At 39.0% G+C, this 20929-nt stretch overlaps 1 protein-coding gene across 15 annotated transcripts in view; it reads left to right on the top strand.

The window, feature by feature from the left end:
* The first annotated feature begins 107 nt into the window (after window positions 1-107).
* Window positions 108-20929, top strand: part of FAM13B (family with sequence similarity 13 member B) — a 122193-nt gene continuing 101371 nt past the window's right edge. For 14 of the 15 annotated variants that reach the window (XM_057541810.1, XM_007172206.2, XM_007172203.2 and 11 more), the window contains exons 1-4: window positions 108-412; window positions 15722-15888; window positions 17755-17946; window positions 18383-18595. In XM_057541810.1, the coding sequence (XP_057397793.1) occupies window positions 17790-17946; window positions 18383-18595 (370 nt within the window). In that variant the 5' untranslated portion in view covers window positions 108-412; window positions 15722-15888; window positions 17755-17789. The remainder of the gene's footprint in view (window positions 413-15721; window positions 15889-17754; window positions 17947-18382; window positions 18596-20929) is intronic. The other variant, XM_057541811.1, reaches the window with a different exon arrangement.

The following is a 20929-nucleotide window of genomic DNA, read 5'->3' as shown; positions in this document are numbered from 1 at the left end:
CCGCGGGGCTTTGGGGAGCCCCGCCCCCGCCCGCGGGCCCGCCCCGCCCCGCCCCTCCGCCCCTCCCATGTACGTCACGTCCGGCCCAGCCCCTGCCAGCCCTCCGCCCTCCGCCCTCCGCTCTCCTCTCGCTCGCCGTTAGGGAGGCTCAGCGCCTCAGCTACAGCCTCCGTCTCCGCTCCCGTCCCATCCTCCGTGTCTCTGCCGCCGCCACCGCCGGGGGCATCCGGGGGTCGCCTAACGGGCTGGCCCTGCGCCACAGTCGTCGCTTCAGCCTTCCGCCAGTGGCGGCCACAAGAAGAAGCTCGCTGGCCGCGGAGCCACTTGGGGCCTCAGTTCTCGCCCTCTTTCAGTTGCCGCGGGTTCTGGAGAAGCGGCCGCGGCCGGGGAACTGGGCGTCGAGGTTCCAACGGTAGGTGAACGGGCGGGTACCCATATCTGCGCATGCGCTGGTCCCTGTAGCCGCGGCCCTCCCCCTTCTGCCTCCCCCCAGCTCCGTGTCCCACCCGCACCGGGTTCAAGAGCTTTTCACCTCGGGGTGCAGGGGATCCCGGTCAGTGCCGTTGCAAGTGCGGCATTCCATAGAGAGGGCCCCCTTTCTCCTAGAGCAAGAGAAGGTGAAGATGTGCCCCTGGCAGCCAGGGGGTGTGGCAGTCTTCGATTTTTCAGCCGCTGCAGTGCCCGTGAGCGGGTGTGCCTTCTCACCTAGCTCCCCCAAAGTAGAAGGCACAGCTCCCCACCCTTGTTTGCTAGCCTTCCCTGCACACCGGACCTGCGCCGCCTCCCTGCCCTTTTCCTTAAAGCTGGGCAGTGAAGTTGATGCAGAAAAAAAAAAGTGTGGTTTAATCCGGGCTCAACTGCGCCCCTTTTTAAGATCACGTGAGATGAGTGGTTGCTGACTTCCTTAGATCGTTCAGAGAATATAGCCAAAATTGGGCTGTTGGTGCACTGGGGACTTGTCTAGAATGCATTCTGCATAGGCCAGGCTAGAGAGGGTACAGCGCTGTTTCAGATGAGGCGCCTGGCTTCCGAGATAAGGTATTAGTAAATTGAATCAGTTGGCACACTTGCCCAGTGGGAAGTTGGTAAACTTCAATTAAAAATCAATTAAAAATCAAACTGACTTTTAGAAAGGCATTTCGTTCGGCTCCTCATTATGCCGTCTAATCAATGAAAAAAGTACCTAAGATTGGGCACTTACCTTATTTTCAAGTTGATGATAATCTAAAAATGGCAACCGGAACCACAGTAATGCAGATTATGAACATTAAATAGCTGAGATGCACTTACTTTTAAAAGTGGACATTAAAGGATGGTTTTGAATTATTGACTTTCTGGGTTAATGTGAGGCTGTGTCTTCAACTTTCCTTTTTGTAACCTTGCATGCAATACGTGTTGGCCTGGGTGTCTCTCATGTACTGTGCATTTAGTAAGTGCGTACTAGCTGAATGGAATTGAATAAACTGGTTATTATTTGTATATCTATCGGGAGCTCCTTCTTACTTTCTTAATCTCTGCTGCTTTTAAAATTTGGGCAGTATTTTTAACAGTTTAATTGTGTTACCAGTTAGGGATCTGGAACGCGTCTTAAATGCTTGGAAAGATGTAGAAAGGCTTATCAGTGTCATAAAATTCTTCCTTAGGTGAAGTAAATGTTACATTGTGTGTGTGTTTTTAACTGTATATGTAGTGTTTTATTTATTAATATGAGTGTATAGAATTCTGTTATTTTCTCTATCTTTAAAATTTATATTTATTTCAAAAATTAATAGGCAATATTTAGAGAAGTTTTAAGTTCACAAAAAAATTAATCAGAAAGTACAGAGTTGCTACATATCTCCTCCCCCCCGCATGCAATTTTCCCTTTTTTTATATCTTGTATTAGTATGAAGTGTGTTTTTATTAGAATGCCATTGTTTTAGGACAGAGAAAATGACTGAAATGGATATATTGTGACTTGTCAGTTTTTCCCCATCAATAAAATGACAGCTACTTTTATTATCATTTCTGAATAACCTTAGTCTGTGCATGGCTCCCCTTTGTTGTACCCTGACTTTAGTATTGGGAAACATAATAGGATAAATTGTAGCTATACTTTGAAAAAAATTGTGATAAATATACATAACGTAAAATTTACCATTTTAACCATTTTTAAGTGTACAATTCAGTGGCATTAAGTACATTCACAGTGTTGTGCAACCATTGCCACTGTCCATTTCCAGAACTTTTTCATCATCCCAAACAGAAACTCTTAGACAGCAATTCCCCATTCCCTCTTCCTCCTAGCTCGTGGTGACCTCTATTCTACTTTCTGTCTCTATAATTTGCCTAGAATAGGTACCTCATATAGGTGGAATCATATAGCATTTGTCCTTTTGTGTTTGGCATATTTCATTTAGTTCATTTTCAGGGCTCATTCATATTGTAGCGTGTATCAGAATTTCCTTCCTTTTTAAGATTGAATAATATATTCCATTGTGTGTATATACAACATTTAGTTTATCCGTTCATCTCTTGATGGACATTTGGATGTTTCCACATTTTGGCTTTTGTGAATAATGCTTCTATGAACTTTGGTGTACAGGTATCTGTTTGAGTCCTTGCTTTCGATTCTTTTGGGTATATACCTAGGAGTGGAATTGCTGGTAATTCTGTGCTTAACTTTTCGAGGAACATCTAAACTGTTTTCCAGGTCTGCTGCACCATTTTACATTCCCATTAGCAATGCACAGGGGTTCCAGTTTCTCTACATCTCCCCAACAATTGTTACTTCCCTTTGTTTGTTGGTTTGTTTTTTTGGTTTGTTTGATAATAGGCATCCTAATGGGGGTGAACAGGTGTGGTTTTGATTTGCATGTCCGTAAGAGTGATGCTGCACATCTTTCATTTGTGTATCTTCTTTGGAGAAATGTCTGTTTAAGCCCTTTGCTCATTTTTTAAATTGGTTTTTGTTTCTTTGTTGTTGAATTACTTTAAAAAGTTATTTTGTACGTGCATTAAATCTTTTATCTGAAAACCTTAATGGTTCTTAAAATGAATGCAATACTGAAATTTAAAAAATAGAAATTGGGGTAAATTCCCTGGCGGTTCAGTGGTTAGGACTCTGCACTTCCACCACAGGGGGTATGGGTTCGATCCCTGGTCGGGAACTACCCGCATGCCCGCAGTGCGACTAAAAAAAATTAAAATAAATAAATAAAATAAATAAATAGAAATTGAAAATTTCTGTTTTACACATGGATAAACAACAAAGAGATTTTACATCTGAAAAAGGTTTCCAGTTATTTAGTAAGTCACACTATATTAAGTTCTCAATTAGGTATATATCAATACCGAGAACTTATTTCCATAACCTTAGCATTACAAAGGTGCATGCATTAAATGAAGATCCTGTCCTCACCAATGAGTAAGATTAATGTTCCTGAACTTTCCTTTGTTTATAAAGTATTTTGTTAACATGGCTAGGAGCAGAGGAGGGGATTACTGGATGGAGAAAAAGGAAGTGTAGTATATACACATGAACTTGACCTGAATCAGTGTTCCCCAAGTGGCACAGAAGGCCAATATGTGAGGAGGTTCACTTTGGGGCCTTATAGAAGAGCCAATTTGATTGGACATGGAAATAATGAAGGATATTTGGAATGGAATGTAATAAAGGCAGGTTTAATGCACCAACTCATACTCACATGAGATATTAATAGTAATGGCATTAAGAGTAACTCATTACCAGATTTATTTATTCATTCACTGGATATTTATTTTTCTCCTTATAAATGTTAGAGATACATGAAGGAGCAAAACCCAAGCAGTTACTTGGTGATGGTTGCATAACTGTAAATTTACTAGACATTAAATTATATACTTGAAAAGAGTGAATTTTATGATATGTAAATTATACCTTAATAAAGCTGCTTTAAAAAAAAAAATCCCACCAGTGGACTTTAAGGAACTTATACTCTGTTGGGAGAAAGAAGCTTTAAACAAACACAGAAAGGACTATATAATAAAACTTGTGATGAATGTTTTCGAGCCAAGGAATAACATGTCCTAAGAAAAATTGACAGGGGATATCATTAGGTTGGATGGGTTGGAGAAGGCCCCTCCAAGAATGGGACTTGAGTAAGAGCGGAAGATGAGTAGGAGGAAGTGAGGGGGAGAGTGTTTGAGGCAAATGAACCAGCACGTATAAAAGTCTTAGGTTGAGGAAGATGCAGTGGCTTGACAAGATAATTTAATGAAATTTATTGGATTTCTACTAGAGAAGGAAATACCCTAAATTTTTTCGGACAGGTTTTTACCTAGCTTTAGTGTATATTTTCCTTTTCTTTTGTATATGATGTGTAATAATTCTTATATTTTTGGTTTTAAACAGTTTTCAGAGAGATGTCTGGTTTCTATTATTGCCCTTTTCTGGAATAGAAAAATAGAAAAACTTGAGTTGTTTACTTATTCTTAAAATATGTATTTTTGCTTTTATGTATCAAGCTGCTGTTCCATGTAATTGAAAAGTAAAAGTAAAAATAAAACTGAAAAACACTTGTTGATTGACATAGTAGGTGCTTAATATTTGGGGGGAAGGGTGGGAGGAGGTCCTTTTTGGACACCAGTCATAGTGGATTAAAAATTTGGAAAGGTGAAGGAGCTCAAATTTAGGATCAGATAAGATGGGAGAATTTTTTTTTTTAATTAAATAATTTATTTATTTATGGCTGTGTTGGGTCTTCGTTTCTGTGCGAGGGCTTTCTCTAGTTGTGGCAAGTGGGGGCCACTCTTCATCGCGGTACGCGGGCCTCTCACTATCGCGGCCTCTCTTGTTGTGGAGCACAGGCTCCAGACGCGCAGGCTCAGTAATTGTGGCTCACGGGCCCAGCTGCTCCGCGGCATGTGGGCTCTTCCCAGACCAGGGCTCGAACCTGTGTCCCCTGCATTGGCAGGCAGATTCTCAACCACTGCACCACCAGGGAAGCCCAAGATGAGAGAATTTTTATAGGAAAAGCAGACCATATTGTGGTTCATTATAGAATCACTTTTGAAACTAATGATTTCAAAAGGTATATATTTTTTTCTGTTAAGGAGTATTCTAGTGTTTGAATAATGATTTTTGATTAGCAAGTACAGAATATTTAAGTGTTTTATGAATCACCTTTACGAAGTATCGTTTCATACATTTCAGTGAAATTTCAAACAATATTTTCAGTTTTGGTTGTAGTCATTGTTGCCTGAAAGAGCATCAGCCTAAAGGGCAGCAGACTTAGAGTTCTGCTCACTAGTTTAGTGACCTACTCACTAGTTAAGTGACTTTAAACCAGTTTCTTCAGCTCTCTGAGATTTTTTTTTTTCTTTTCTGAGAAAAAGTGATAATCTGCCATGCTTATCTCACAGGGGATGGTTGTGAGGATTTAGTTGGATAGTGAACTAGAAAGTATATCAGAAATGATAGCATCATTTCAGATCCTGGAGTTCTGCTGTTGTGTAGTGTTCACAACCCAGGAAATAAAGATGAAATCATAATTTTTGCTCTCAAAGTTTATAATCAAGTGGAAAAGACAGATACAAAAAATAAGTATAGTCAGTGCTTTTTTGTTCATATCCCAGGTTCCTCCCCACCCCCCCCCCCCGCCAGAGCAGTTTTTACACAAGTCAGTGCAAAAAGAGAATGTTGTTCTCTCAAGGGACCCATTTGGCTAGAACAAGTTGTGGAATTACCTCCAATGGTAAAAAAAAAAAAAAAAAGAAAAGAAAAAAAAGTGTATTGTAGTTTTGTATTAAAGAGCAATAAGAAATGATATGCTAGTCTTCTTAAGACTGTACTCATTAGTGGGCCCTAGGTGAGCATGTTTTCAATGGAGAAACATGAAAGGTGAAAAGTTACCAGAATAGAGGAGTCTTGAAGAGTCAACATTTGTCAAAATTGAGATTATATGCATGCATATAATTGACTGGAATATGTGCTGTCTTTACGTATATATGCTTTCTCAGGTATTTTGTGTCGCCCTCTAAATTGTAGAGCTGTTTTTTTGTGGGGGGCCCGTCATTGTGTTGGTACTTAGTGGAAAGAACTAATTTAACGCATAACTCACTTTGACTTAATAGAGGATCATGCTAAAGTAGTGGCATTTTTAATTTATAATTTTTAAAAATTATAGTTGATTTACAATATGATTAGTTTTTAATATTATTTACAGTATTATTATTATTATACATTTCAGATGTACAACATAGTGTTTCAATATTTTTATAGATTATACTCCATTTAAAGTTGTTATAGGGGCTTCCCTGGTGGCGCAGTGGTTAAGAATCTGCCGCCTGCTAATGCAGGGGACATGGGTTCGAGCCCTGGTCCGGGAAGATCCCACATGCCGCAGAGCAACTAAGCCCGTGCGCCACAACTACTGAGCCTGCGCTCTAGACCCCATGAGCCACAACTACTGAGCCCACGTGCTGCAACTACTGAAGCCCGCGTGCCTAGAGACTTTGATCCGCAACAAGAGAAGCCACTGCAGTGAGAAGCCCGCGCACCGCAATGAAGAGTAGCCCCCGCTTGAAGCAAGCAACCAGAGAAAGCATGCGTGCAGCAATGAAGACCCAATGCAGCCAAAAATAAATAAATAAATAAATAAAGTTGTTATAAAGTGATTTCCTGTCTTGATTTGATTATTTTTGGTTATTGCTGGGAGTAGATATGGCAGCCACTTTTGATGTTTTTTGTTTTTTTTTAAACATCTCTATTGGAATATAATTGCTTTACAATGTTGTGTTAGTTTCTGCTGTATAACAAAGTGAATCCGCTATACATATACATATATCCCCATATCCCCTCCCTCTTGCATCTCCCTCCCACTCTCCCTATCCCACCCCTCTAGGTGGTCACAAAGCACGGAGCTGATCTCCCTGTGCTATGCGGCTGCTTCCCATTAGCTAGCTATTTTACATTTGGTAGTGTATATATGTACCATGTATATATAGAAGTGTATTTATTTAGTTTTTAATCACTTAAGGAGGTGTTCTCCTCTTGTTAATCTTCTTAAATTTGAATAGTCAGTATTATTTGCTTCTTATTTATGTCTTTATTCAACATATATTTAATTAATTTATTTATTTTGTTGCACCAGGTCTTAGTTGCGACAGGTGGGCTCCTTAGTTGCGGCATGCATGTGGGATCTAACCCAGGCCCCCTGCATTGGGAGCACAGTGTCTTAACCACTGTGCCACCAGGGAAGTCCCTCAACATATATTTTAAACATTAAATTATGTGTTAAGGATTGAGGCAATACAAAGATGATACAGAGGTGATACAAAGATGAAATGACAGGGTTCCTGCCTACAAGGATCCTCTCTTTTGAAAAAGAGATAGACATATTTTTAGATTCTATGGGATGTTTGCTAAAAAGGTAAGAGATACCTTAGGAGCAAAAGGAAGGAGAACTGTCTGCTTCAGGAAGTCAGGGAAGGTTTGACAGAGGAAGCTGGAGTTGAGACTTGATGGTGGATGGAAGTTTGGTGAACAAGATGGAATTGGTCATGGTGTTGAGTTAGGGCTTCAAGACAGAAAACAATGTGCACAGCTTGGGAGATGTGGGTTGTGAATTTCAAGTAGTTAAGTATTGTTGGAGAGTAGAGTGAGGTGTAAGAGTGACAGGAAAGAAGATTTTACTGGTAGGTGAAGTACTTGTACACCACGTAATAGAATTTGCAGTTTACTGTGTACGTCAGAGGTTCTTAAAACTTTGTATGTATTATAATCACCCAAAGAGCTTATTAAACATACAGAGAGCCCAGGCCAGGCTCTCATGGATGCTAGATTGGGGTTGTGGCTGTATATTGAATATCTGTATATTGAACAAAACTTTCCCCATCCCCAGATGAAATTAGGAAACCAGTGCTATAGGTCACTGGTCTCAAAAGTGAGGTGCTGGCACTTTGAATGGGCAGGATGACCTATTAAAATGTGTGTGTAGGTGGAGGAGTAAAATTTATGTTTCTACTTATTTTTTATTTTATTTATTTATTTATTTTTGGCTGAGTTGGGTCTTTGTTGCTGTGCGCGGGCTTTCTCTAGTTCCGGCGAGTGGGGGCTACTCTTCGTTGCGGTGCGCAGGCTTCTCATTGCAGTGGCTTCTGTTGTTGCGGAGCACGGGCTCTAGGCGTGCGGGCTTCAGTAGTTGTGGCTTACGGGCTCTAGACCACAGGCTCAGTAGTTGTGGTGCACGGGCTTAGTTGCTCCGCAGCATGTGGGATCTTCCCGGACCAGGGCTCGAACCTGTGTCCCCTGCATTGGCAGGCGGATTCGTAACCATTGTGCCACCAGGGAAGCCCTGTTTCTATTTATTTTTAATGTTCAATTTTTTTTTTTCTTTTGCCACGCCATGAGGCATGTGGGATCTTAGTTCTCCAACCAGGGATCCAACCCGTGCCCCTTGCAGTGGAGCCCTAATCACTGGACTGCCAGGGAATTGTTTAAATGTTATTTTTCTGTATGTTTATTATGTGTATAATATACTAAGGTATTCATTATTCTACTTTAGAAATACACATACATATATGAGAGGTATGCACATAATTTTTTTCCTGTTCAAAAAATTTAGAGCCCAGGGCTCCAGGCATTGGAAAACAGTTAAGGAATTGTGCAGGTTCAGGTTAGATTTGATGAGGATATCAGTGAGGAGAATAGATGAAGGGACTTAGTTACAGGGGATTTTATCTCCCTTTGGCTTTATTACTTTTGTTTTGCTTTGAAAGCTTGAAATCATGGGGGTTTATAAAATAATTGACTGTGGCCATGAAACCCTTGCCTGAATACTTTGCATAAAAGAGGGATAAGTGAGCTGTCTCAAGGTGAAATGTTTTGTTTAGTGAGTTGCAATCTGTAAAATATATGTGCTGTATCTAGTACCATGATTTGGGGAGTGTAGTTATACAAAATATACTTGATTCATTGCTCATTGTAGTTTTGTGGAATCACCATGGAGGAGGATTGTTCCCTCAACAAGTATGTTAAAGTGCACACAGGTGAACAAATCCTCAGGCACAGGGGTAATAATTGTTCCAATAAATACTTTATAATCTTTTTTTGTTTTTTAAGGCAAAGAAATTCCTCACCTTTTGAGTATTAGAGCTCTCTTTAAAAACTTTCTAGTCCTGGGACCTCCCTGGTGGCACAGTGGTTAAGAATCCACCTGCCAATGCAGGGGACATGGGTTCGAGCCCTGCTCTGGGAAGATCCTACATGCCGCGGAGCAACTAAGCCCGTGTGCCACAACTAACTGTGCCTGCGCTCTAGAGCCCGCGAGCCACAACTGCTGAGCCCACATGCCACAACTACTGAAGCCCGCGTGCCCTACAGCCTGTGCTCCACAACAAGAGAAACCACCACAAGGAGAAGCCCGCGCACTGCAACGAAGAGTGGCCCCTGCTCGCTGCAACTAGAGAGGGCCCGTGCGCAGCAATGAAGACCAAACGCAGCCATAAATATATACACACATATATACATACATACATACCAACGCAGCCATAAATACATACATACATACATACATACATAAATACCAATGCAGCCGTACATACATACATACATACATAAGCAAACAAGCAAGCAAACTTTCTAGTCCTGAATTCTCCTTTAGTTAGATATACTTTGCTAAATTACTTAAGGGCAAAATCAATATGAATTTATTTATTTTTTAACTTTTAATTTTATGTTGGAGTATAGTTGATTAACACTTGAGTCAGTTTCAGGTGTACAGCAAAGTGATTCACTTACACATATACATGTAACTATTCTTTTTCAAATGAATTTAATAGTAGATTTAAATGACTTGGTATTTTCCTGATCAGAGTAGCATCTATAGACATTTGACAGATAAGTTTATATGCTGTTGAGATGTTTAACTTTTCTGTTTGCTTGGTACTGTTAAGGATTCAGACAGATTGATGCCTTGTCAGTTTCTCAGGCCAGGAGGGAACCACAGATTTAGCATACTGGCAAATTTTATAGTACCATCCTTGTTCAGTCAGAATGAAAGAAGTGCCTTTTCCTTTGTTTGATAAATTGCTTAGAGCTTACTAATGAAAAGATGAATGTATGGAGCAGGGGTACATTATCTCTGTTCCCAAAGTTTACCATCTTTATTGAGACTCAGCTCCCTCTTGGCTTTTCCCTCTTTTTGTACTAGTGATAGCACTTTTTTAGGTTTTGTTTTGTTTTAGCAATTTTTTAAAAAGCATTTATTTGGCTGTGCTGGGTCTTAGTTGCGGCATGTGAACTCTTAGTTGTGGCATGTGAACTCTTAGTTGCAGCATGTGGGATCTAGTTCCCTGACCGGGGATCGAACCCAGGCCCCAGCATTGGGAGTGCGGCGTCTTAGCCACTGGACTACCAGGGAAGTCCTGTTTTAGCAATTATTGAAGATGATTGAGGTAGCTCTTTTAAACTTTTCTGTGTGAATTGTATCTCTATTTTGTCAAAAGCATTTTGGGCAAAAGTGACTTTTCTTTTTCCTTTCTATTCATTTTGAAGGTAGAACATTTTTACATGAAAGTGATTATTTTTGCAGATACCCCTCTTAACCACAGGTTGTTTTATTTGTAAAATGATGAAAGTTTATTAGTATATTGCAGATCTACTCTTATTACCATTATACTGTTTTGTAAAATTATTTGCTCTGAAAAGACTTTCAACTAGTGTTAAAATTTATAAAGTCTTCAGCGTTTTATCCCTTTTTTTTTTTTTTTAAGTTATGCTCTATAGAAATTGTAGTAATTTCTGGATGTGCTAGATAGCATAGAAGGGCCAAACAGGATTGGTTCTTGAAATGTGGTTAAAAAAATATTATATTTTTGGGGACTTCCCTGGTGGTCCAGTGGCTAAGACTCCGCCTTCCAATGCAGGGGGCCCAGGTTTGATCCCGGGTCAGGGAACTAGATCCCACGTGCCGCAACTAAAGATCCTGCGTGCTGCAACTAAAAGATCCCGCGTGCGGCAAATAAATCCCGTGTACTGCAACTATAAATAAATAAATAATTAGTTTAAAAAATCACAACAAATACATTTTAAAAAAAAAGAAATATTTTATTTTCCTTTTGTGGATGGAAAAGCATATTTTAAAATGTCATATTTTATAATAAAAGTTTAATATTCAATAGTTAATATATTAAAATGATGCTATGCCTTTATTCATGTGAGTTTTCTCTTTTTAATTTTTTCTGCTTTATTGAAGTGTAATTTATATACAGTCACATTCACCAATTTAAAATGTTTAGTTTAATAAGTTCTGACAAATGTATTAAGCATGTAACCACCACTACCACAATCATGACATAGAACATTTCCATCACCCCCAAAAGTTCTCAGTGCTTTTTAATTTTCTCATCAGTGAAATGAATATAATGAAAGTATGTACTTCCATAGGATTGTTGTAAGGATTAAATGAATTAATATATTTGAAGCCCTTAAGGTAGTTCCTGGCTCAGTAATAGCTCAGTTAATGCTATCTGCTGTTATCCGTGGTATTGATGTTGGTGTTATATCCTTTAAAAAAAACTGTCACTACTAATTTTATTAGATACTTAAGACTTTTCTTTTTAAACACATTTTAAAATTTATTTTATTTATTTGTTTTTGGCTGCGTTGGGTCTTCGTTGCTGCATGTGGGCTTTCTCTAGTTGCAGTGAGTGGGGGCTACTCTTCGTTGTGGTGCGCGGGCTTCTCACTGCTGTGGCTTCTCTTGTTGTGGAGCACGGGCCCTAGAGTGCAAGGGCTTCAGTAGTTGTGGTGCGTGGGCTCAGTAGTTGTGGCTCACAGGCTCTAGAGTGCAGGCTCAGTAGTTGTGGCGCACGGGCTTAGTTGCTCCGCGGCACGTGGGATCTTCTGGAATTAGGACTCGAACCCGTGTCCCCTGCATTGGCAGGCAGATTCTTAACCACTGCCCCACCAGGAAGTCCTGATACTTAAGACTTAAAGATTCTTTGCTGTTAAGAAAGGTGTGTTTGTTGCTGTCATGTATATCAGCGGTCCCCAACCTTTTTGGCACCAGGGACCAGTTTCGTGGAAGACAGTTTTTCCACGGTGCGGGGGTGGGGATGGTTCAGGAGGTAATGTGAGTAATGGGGAGCAGTGGGGAGCGGCAGATGAAGCTTCGCTCGCTCGACTGCCACTCACCTCCTGCTGTGTGGCCCGGTTCCTAACCAGGGTTGGGGACCCCTGATATATATGTGTATGTAACCATATGTATATGAATAGAGTGTAGAAGTATTTTGAGCCTTCGCAGAACTCAGGTTGATAGCTAGTATATGAAGGTACACTTTCCTGAATGTACCCATTAGTCAGCTTATTGATAATTGGTATTTAATTGCATTATTTTTTATCACTCTTGTCTCATGGTAAAGTATGTGATATAAAATTCAAAATGGTTTCTTATTTGTTGTCAGTACCACCATGCTAGGCAACTGTCACTTGTATTTAAAATGATTTTGCTGTTTTGATTTATAATAAAATTATGCTTTCAGAAATCCTTGGTTATTTTGAAAGTCTGCACATTGTATTCTCTTGTGTCAAGCCTTTAATTAACTGCTTTGTTTGCATTTTATTGACTGTATCTGTTCAGACATTTCATCAGATCTCTTTGGCATATTTTTCTGTGGTACCTGACCTGCTGCTATTTTCTTTTCCATTTTTCTTTTCTTCAAAAATGGGATATTGTAGTTTAGATGTTGCATTAGTTTTCTAGGGCTTCCGTGATAAATTACTAAAAATGGGGTGACTCTAGAATAGTAGAAAAATTTCTCTCACAGATCAGGGGGCCAGGAGTCTAAACTCAAGGTGTGGGCAAGGCCATGCTCCCTCTGAAGGGAGAATTCTTCCTTGCCTCTTCCATCTTTTGGTGGCTCCTGGCATTTCTTGTCTTTTGACAGCATAACTCAATTTCCGCCTTTGTCTTCACGTGGCCTTCTTCCCCTCTGTGTGTCTCTGTGTGTCCTGTCTCCTTCTTATAAGCACACTAGTGATTGGATTAAGGACTCCCCTAAATCAAGGTGATTTCATCTTGATATTCTTAACTAATTACATTTGCAAAGATCCTGTTTTCAAATAAGGTCACATTTTGATGTTCCAGGTGGACATGAGTTTTGGGGAGACACTTCAACCTAGTACACATATAAAGGAAATATTTACATGATTTAAGCTCTGAAAAGGGACAGGAAGCAGTACTAAATCATGTCAGAAACAACTTTGCATTTTGCAGGAATGTTATTTTGGGCCACTCTAGTCTGAATGCCTTCAGCAGTGTTCTCTGGATAGAGGTCTGAAGTGAATAGTCGTTGGCTGCTAGGGCTCGGAACATAGGCATGCTTTAAAAGTGCCTTTTAGCAAAATAACAACAACAACAACAACAAAACAAACAAAACAAAACAAAAGTACCTTTTAGCAAGCTATGAATGAATGACCTCCTAAAATATATATAAGACTCTGTGGTCAGTTTGAGAGATAAAATGTGAGAGTCTGTGGTACTTTAAATCGTCAGAATTTACACGGAGTGGTAATATAGTATAGTAATAAAGAGCAAGGACTAGGAGTTACACTCCCTGGATTCAGATTCTGCCTCTGACCCGTATTAGCTGGGTGGATTGTGGTTAAATTGTTGAGCCTCTATGCGGTGTCTCATTAAAATAAGTCATAATACTGTATCAATACGTGTATAGTGCATAGAAATGCCTGGCACATAGTATCAGTAATTGCTCATTTAATGTTCGCTGCTGCTGTTTTCATCATCATGATGATGCCCTTTGTTTTTCCAGTAGTAAGGATGAATTTGTACTGATGAACTCATGGATTCCTACCCAGCATTGCCTTAGGAAAGATGTGCTTTTCAGATTGTTTGCTTAGAGGTTGGGAGTAGTAGAGAACACAGGATGAGATAACTGGTTCCTGGTTTCACTAAACAAGTACACTAAACCTGAATAGCCATTTTCGTGATATAGAACTTGCCATTTAAAAAAATATATTTATTTATTTGGCTGCGTGGGGTCTTAGTTGCAGCACGTGGGATCTTCATTGAAGGCATGAGGGATCTTTAGTTGCAGCATGTGGGATTTAGTTCCCTGACCAAGGATCGAACCCAGGCCCCCTGCATTGAGAGCGTGGAGTCTTAGCTACTGGGCCACCAGGGAAGTCCCTAGAACTTGCCTTTGACAAAGTCTTCTAATGAGTCTTCATTTATTGTACATCAAGCAGATCCCCTTTCCTTTATGTCATGAGGGTATCAACCTGACTTTTTTTTTTTTTTTTTTAAAGAAATTCACGTTCTTTTTTATTTATTTATTTATGACTGTGTTGAGTCTTCATTTCTGTGCGAGGGCTTTCTCTAGTTGCGGCAAGTGGGGACCACTCCTCATCGCGGTGCGCGGGCCTCTCACCATCGCGGCCTCTCTTGTTGCGGAGCACAGGCTCCAGACGCGCAGGCTCAGTAATTGTGGCTCACGGGCCCAGTTGCTCCGTGGCATGTGGGATCTTCCCAGACCAGGGCTCGAACCCGTGTCCCCTGCATTGGCAGGCAGATTCTCAACCACTGCGCCACCAGGGAAGCCCCCACAACCTGACTTTTAATGTAAGTTCATTAAACGTCTTATCCCTGAAGTTAACCTCCCTAAAGGATCTTATATAAACTTTGAAGTTGTTTTTCACATGAATAGACTACATGTTTTAGCAGGCATTTCAGGATGTTTTGGAAGTAATCATCTACTAAAGATGTGTTGTGGGAATGTGGTTTTCCTTCCCCTCGGTTTTTAATGTTCTTCCTGGAGGTATTTGTAACTATTAAGACATTTTTGAAAACCACACTGAATGATAATACTTTTCTGCTTACCTGAAGCCTCTTGAGCAGAATCTTGCAGTTTACTGAGCTTGTTAGATTTTAAATAGATTATTAGAATTTACAGAAGATGAGACCAAATATTAAACATACTGCCGAACAGGTTTTCGCCTCTCTCCTGTCTCTCCTCGGCCTGTTTTGTTGGCCTTTTAACATTATGTAAAGAAGAGAAGGAAACTGATTTTCTTTCTAATGCATGCATGTATTTTCTCAGTGAAATGTAACATGTGTTTAGGTGTTATTTTATATAAGGAAACCTAGGCTTAGAGACATGGAAGCTGTTCAGGATCACATCTACAGAATGATGGAGTTGATACTTGAATATGTGCCTTTCTCGTTCTTTTCCAACATGTGCTATTGCCTGTCCAAATTAGAAAGCTCAGACAACTATGTTCTTGTTAACAAAATATTTGTTGTATACAAAGAAAAGAGTAAAGTATATAAGTGTAGTTCCAAGCTTAAACTCATGTCTTCCTCTCTTTGACCTAAAAATGCTTCCATGTTTAGTTCTGAGTATATGAGGATGGAATAGAACTGGGTGGGATGTGTGTGTGTGTACAAATGAAGGGTCCATTGAGGAAAAATGGATTATTAGAACGGTGTAGTCCCTGAAGATGTGTCCTGTGCAGTTCCTTTATTTGTTTATCTTTAGCAGAAAGAGTCATACCCGGGTTAGCCATCATAATTTGAAAGCTTGTGCAAGGTTTTGCCTGTAACTAGGTCACAGACACATCTTTGAGGCAGAAGAATGCTTTTGATTATAGGGACCTTCCTCAATGGACTTCACTGCTTATTCTAGTCTCTTCTCACAGTTAAAGATGTTGTGGGAAATTAAAAGAACTGTTTTTTTCTTCTAGATTAACTGCTGAAGTACTGATCGAGTTCTGTGTTTCTTCAATGAGGAACTACAGGCTGATCTTCTGCCATAATCTCAAACAGCCATAAATGACAAAAGAATGCTTGCTCATTGAGGGTAGCTGGTGCAGAAACCATTTTTTAAACTTAGGTGTTTAAGTACTCAAAGGTAAGTTTCCACAATGGTAATTATCCCATACTTATATATCCACAGAGATTTTGGAGTTTATCTACTATTGCTGCTATTGGATTATTATTATTATTATTATTTTTTAAACATCTTTATTGAAGTATAATTGCCTTACAATGGTGTGTTAGCTTCTGCTTTATAACAAAGTGAATCAGTTATACAATATGTTCCCATTTCTCTTCCCTCTTGCATCTCCCTCCCTCCCACCCTCCCCAGGATTATTAACTTAAGGTTTTGTAGTTATTAGCTGGCATCAGTTGTGTTAAAGAATGGATTTTGCTTGTCTAAAACTATTTAAATTTATGGCATTTTGCTGCCCCTAAGTTAATTTCTACTGTTTCTGTAAGTTAGATGGATTTGTTTTCCAGTCATGATGTCTCTTGATCCAATGGGTACACCTGTTATACATATGGACCTTATTTGTATAAACTTTAGAATATTGAGCTTTTTTTTTTTTTTCTGCTCTGTTATCTTTCTCTTGTAGTATGAAAGGAATTGTTTCTCTGAGGTGATGAAAAAAGCCCATTTTGTTCATTATCAACTTTTGAAAAAAGTTTTCCTTTCCTTTAAAAATACTCCTTTCTCCACATAAAATAATAAATGATTATTTTATTTTATTTTTATTTATTTATTAAAAAAATTTTTTTGGCCATGCCACACAGCTTGTGGGATCTTAGTTCCCCGACCAAGGATAGAACCTGTGCCCTCTGCAGTGGAAGCGTGGAGTCCTAACCACTGAATCTCCAGGGAATTCCCATAAATGATTATTTTAGAAAATGAATTTTTTTTTAAAAAAAAATATTTTATTTATTTATTTATTTATGGCTGTGTTGGGTCTTTGTTTCTGTGTGAGGGCTTTCTCCAGTTGCGGCGAGCGGGGGCCACTCTTCATCGCAGTGCGCAGGCCTCTCACTATCGCGGCCTCTCTTGTTGTGGAGCACAGGCTCCAGACGCGCAGGCTCAGTAATTGTGGCTCACGGGCCCAGTCGCTCCGCGGCATGTGGGATCTTCCCAGACAAGGGCTGGAACCCGTGTCCCCTGCATTGGCAGGCAGATTCTCAACCACTGCGCCACCAGGGAAGCCCTGAATTTTTTTTGAGATTACTGTATTTGTTCTTTGATGCTTCATAAATTGGAAACGTTGTTTTCTCCCACTGCTTCTTTATTGATCACAATTCCTGCAAAGACAAATTATTTATTTCTTCTGAACTAGCCGAGCTATGGAAGTTTTTCTTTTGAATAATTATGAAACAGCAGGATTGATAAAAGAACATTTTCATTGAAGGTTGATGACTAGAACTGAAAAATTTCCTTTGTTTATAAAAACATATTATGGCTGCTCTGTCATGTAGAAATAAGAACTGGTTAATCTTGTCCTTATTAGCCCATCATTTTTTAAAAAATGATTCTCTCCTCTTTGGGTGCTTATGAATTGAGTGGTTAGATGACCTTCATAGAGCAGAGTCCAGAAATGATTAGGTTTGGCTTTTTACTTGTGTGGTTAATAAACTTGGTCAGTAAGGTCCTGTTGGAGCAGAATTTGCCCCTTACTTTGTCTTTGAGATACTAACGTCCTCTGCGAAGTTTAATGATCAGTTTTGCCATTGTTTGGTAAATATACAAACACTAAAGGGAACATTCAGAACTAACTTCACATGGTAGAGAAAATGCTTAGATGATTGTATTGAGCTTTATTTGTAGAACACACTATGGGCCTGGTAACTGGAACATATTTAATAGACGAGAACACATTCAGGTGTAAAGCCTTTTTCTTTAATGTATTTAGTCATATTGCCACCTGTTAATCATTATAGTCTTTTTTTTTTTTTTTCTTTTATTTGGCAGAAAAGACAGCTTTGATTTCTGGCTGCAAAAAAGATATGAGGAAGAGCTCCTCCCCTTCCTTGAATAACTGCAACTCCGTTCTTGCTCACAAAATATTTGGAATTCCACTTGATGAGCTGCAGCAGGGAGGACATCCAGACAATGAGGTTCCGTTCATAGTCCGCCACGTAGTGGACTATATTGAGGAACATGGTATACATTTCCTTACTTTGAGGGCTAGCCTTTGTTTTAATAAACACAGCTTATCCATTTTTGACCTTGGATTTTTTTTTTCGGTATTCAATGTCCAAAATATAGTGAGGAAAAACAATGGAAATACTTTTTAACATTTCAGTGTGTCTTTATTACTTAAAAATCATATACTCAGAAATGCCCAGTTTAGAGCATATTTTAGTGGGAGGGGTGATAGTAATATTTTTAATGGATATAAGGGGGTGGGATAAAATAGAATATCCCTCAGGACAGAGATAGTATACGTTTCTAGATGTGTAGTTTGGAGGTGGTTAGCCCAATCAGGGGAGCCAAGAACGGCTTTCCCAAAGTATGAGTATATTAAGTTGATTGGAGAATGAATATATATGGTAGTTGAAGTTGAAGCTTATTTAATTTTTGCCTTGAACTAATGTAGGAGGTCTGGAGCAACAAGGACTTTTTCAAGTCAATGGAAATGCTGAGACAGTGGAGTGGCTTCGGCAGAGATACGACAGTGGAGAAGAGGTGGATTTGGTTAAGGAAGCAGATGTTCCCTCGGCTATTAGTCTTCTTAGGTTTTTCCTTCAAGAACTTCCTGAACCTGTTATCCCTGGCAGTTTGCATATTCACTTGATGCAGCTTTCTCAAGGTAACATAATTTGAATCTTATCAGTCAGTCACTTAACATTTAATTTCAAAGTCTTTACCTTTTAGAAATCTTGACATATAAGCAGTAATTATAGTAATTCTGAGATTAATTTCTTAAGTTCCCATTTGGGGACATATGCCCTTTGGGGCTGTATTATCTAGTTAAGGGAATTGCAACCTCTTAGATTCCTGTAGTGCTATTTACTTTTTATGATTGGTCTTAGTAAGCCTAAGATACATAGTGATAAGGAGAAGGAGGAAAGGCAGGAGACAAGAACAAAGAGTAGGAGGGAAGAGGAAGAAGAAAAAATATATGTGTGGCAGAATGACCCATAATAGTCAGTGGTGTTGGTTAGTGGTGATGTTACTATGTTTATCCTTGGTTTGATAGAACATCCTAGCAAAAACCAGAAGACAGCTTTGATTCTAAGTTTGGAATATACCTAAAGCTTTTCTTGGACACCTGCCTGAAGGAAATAAAACATCAAATTGGACGTCAGACTACAAGCCAAATAAAGAAAAAAATTGGTTTGTTTCTGTTGGGTTAGTTTTTTGGTGGTGACTAAAAATAGGGCTTAGCTGGGATGGACAAGAAAAATAAAGGTAGAGGTATGCAGAAAGGTAAAAGAACCAAGAAGTGAGGAGATGCTTCTTTTCCTTGAGCCAGATGGTATTCACTGGTATTCATGTGTACATAATGGAGTGACATGCTTCGTTATATAGGAGAATTTATGAAGTTGGCATATAATACAGTTGACTTTTGAAAAACATGGGTTTGAACTTACATACATATTTTTTCAATAAATTTATACTACAGTACTACATGATCTGCAACTGGTTGAATCCACACACGCAGAACTGTGTGGAGGGATATGGAGGGCCTGCTGTAATGTTATACACAAATTTTCAGTGGTGTGGAAGGTCGGCATCCCTAACCTCTGTGTTCAAGGGTCAACTGTATAATACATTTCTAGGATTTTTAAATTATTTTTTCTGGCTTTTGTGTTATGGAATCTCTTTAATTTTTTGAATTGAGGCTTCTACAGAAATTCAGTGATGTTAAAAAAATTATAACTACTTCCTTAATCCCTATCACTGTCAGAGCTGGACTTTTTGTATGTTTGTGTGTATCCTTAAGCGGTGTATGGGCAGAGAAGGAGGATTTCCTTTTGAGAGTATTTATCCATCTTTTTCTTACATTTAAACACGAGCCTGTATTAGTGGATGCCTCTTATTTGTGTGTAAAGGTCAATACAAAGATATTTTATGATCCTCTTATGTATGTTTTCCTCTGTACAGCTAGATAATAAGGCTCACTTTGTACTTGCTCTATTCAGGAATGGTTAGCCTGATTCAGTTTTGTTCTTTTATTGTGCCACCTGGATCAAAGAACAGGTTTCAAAATGAAGTGTCATCAATAATGTCACCTTTCTTTCTTTTTTTCTCTCAACAAATACTATATATTTTTTGTTCTGAATTTCTGAATCCATTTCAAATTTCTTTTCTTAGGAGTAGGAATTTTTTCAAATGTTTATATTCAGTCACCTAATAAGCACTTTGCATTCATTAAATATATAGTGAAACTGATGTGTTAGAGTTTTTTGAGCCCTTTTTGTGTCTCTAGAGCCATTCATTTTGTTTTTATAGTGTTAGGGTTCCATTTTCCCTGTGTTAGCGAATTGTAGACAAGTCTTTTCAAGTTCCAAGAATCAGATAATCTTTCAGTTTTGATTGAAAATTTATAAATGAATAAGTGGAATAAGATTTAATGATGATAAAGTTACTGCCTCTCATTGATGCTACCAATCAGAAGCTATTTTGTCAGTAGGATTGTCATTTTGATTGGTATTCATTTAAAAGTATGACAGCATCATGCACTGTGTTATTTATGGAATTGCAATATATATCTTACTAATTAATTATTCTTATGTCAGCATTCACGTGTGAAGGAATTTAGGCATGCAAAAATGCTTGTGGCCCATTTGTTATAAGAAATCCACCATTCTCCTCCATTCCCCACTTATATAACCATTAGCATGGGTATGTATGCATGCACACACACCCATATATACACCCGTTTCTTTAATAGCTATGCAGGTAGGTGTGGCAGTACTTGAGGTGATATTTGCATTTCTGTTGTGGTAAAATCTATGTCCTCATCCTTCAATAATTCTTTTGGGAAGGTGTCTAGGTCTCTGGAAAAGTTCCTCTCTCCATTTATTGTAGGCAACTATAATGTTAATATTTTAATTGACGTTCACAAATACATGAGATTAATGCTTTTAAGATCATAGAGGCAGCATGTAGTTGCATTTGAGTTAGTGTTCTTTAAAAA

Source organism: Balaenoptera acutorostrata, chromosome 2 (genome assembly GCF_949987535.1).
Source record: "Balaenoptera acutorostrata chromosome 2, mBalAcu1.1, whole genome shotgun sequence".
In the NCBI taxonomy this organism is placed as follows: domain Eukaryota; kingdom Metazoa; phylum Chordata; class Mammalia; order Artiodactyla; family Balaenopteridae; genus Balaenoptera; species Balaenoptera acutorostrata.
Note: the sequence above shows the minus strand (reverse complement) of the source record. Positions and strands in the feature narration are given on the sequence as shown.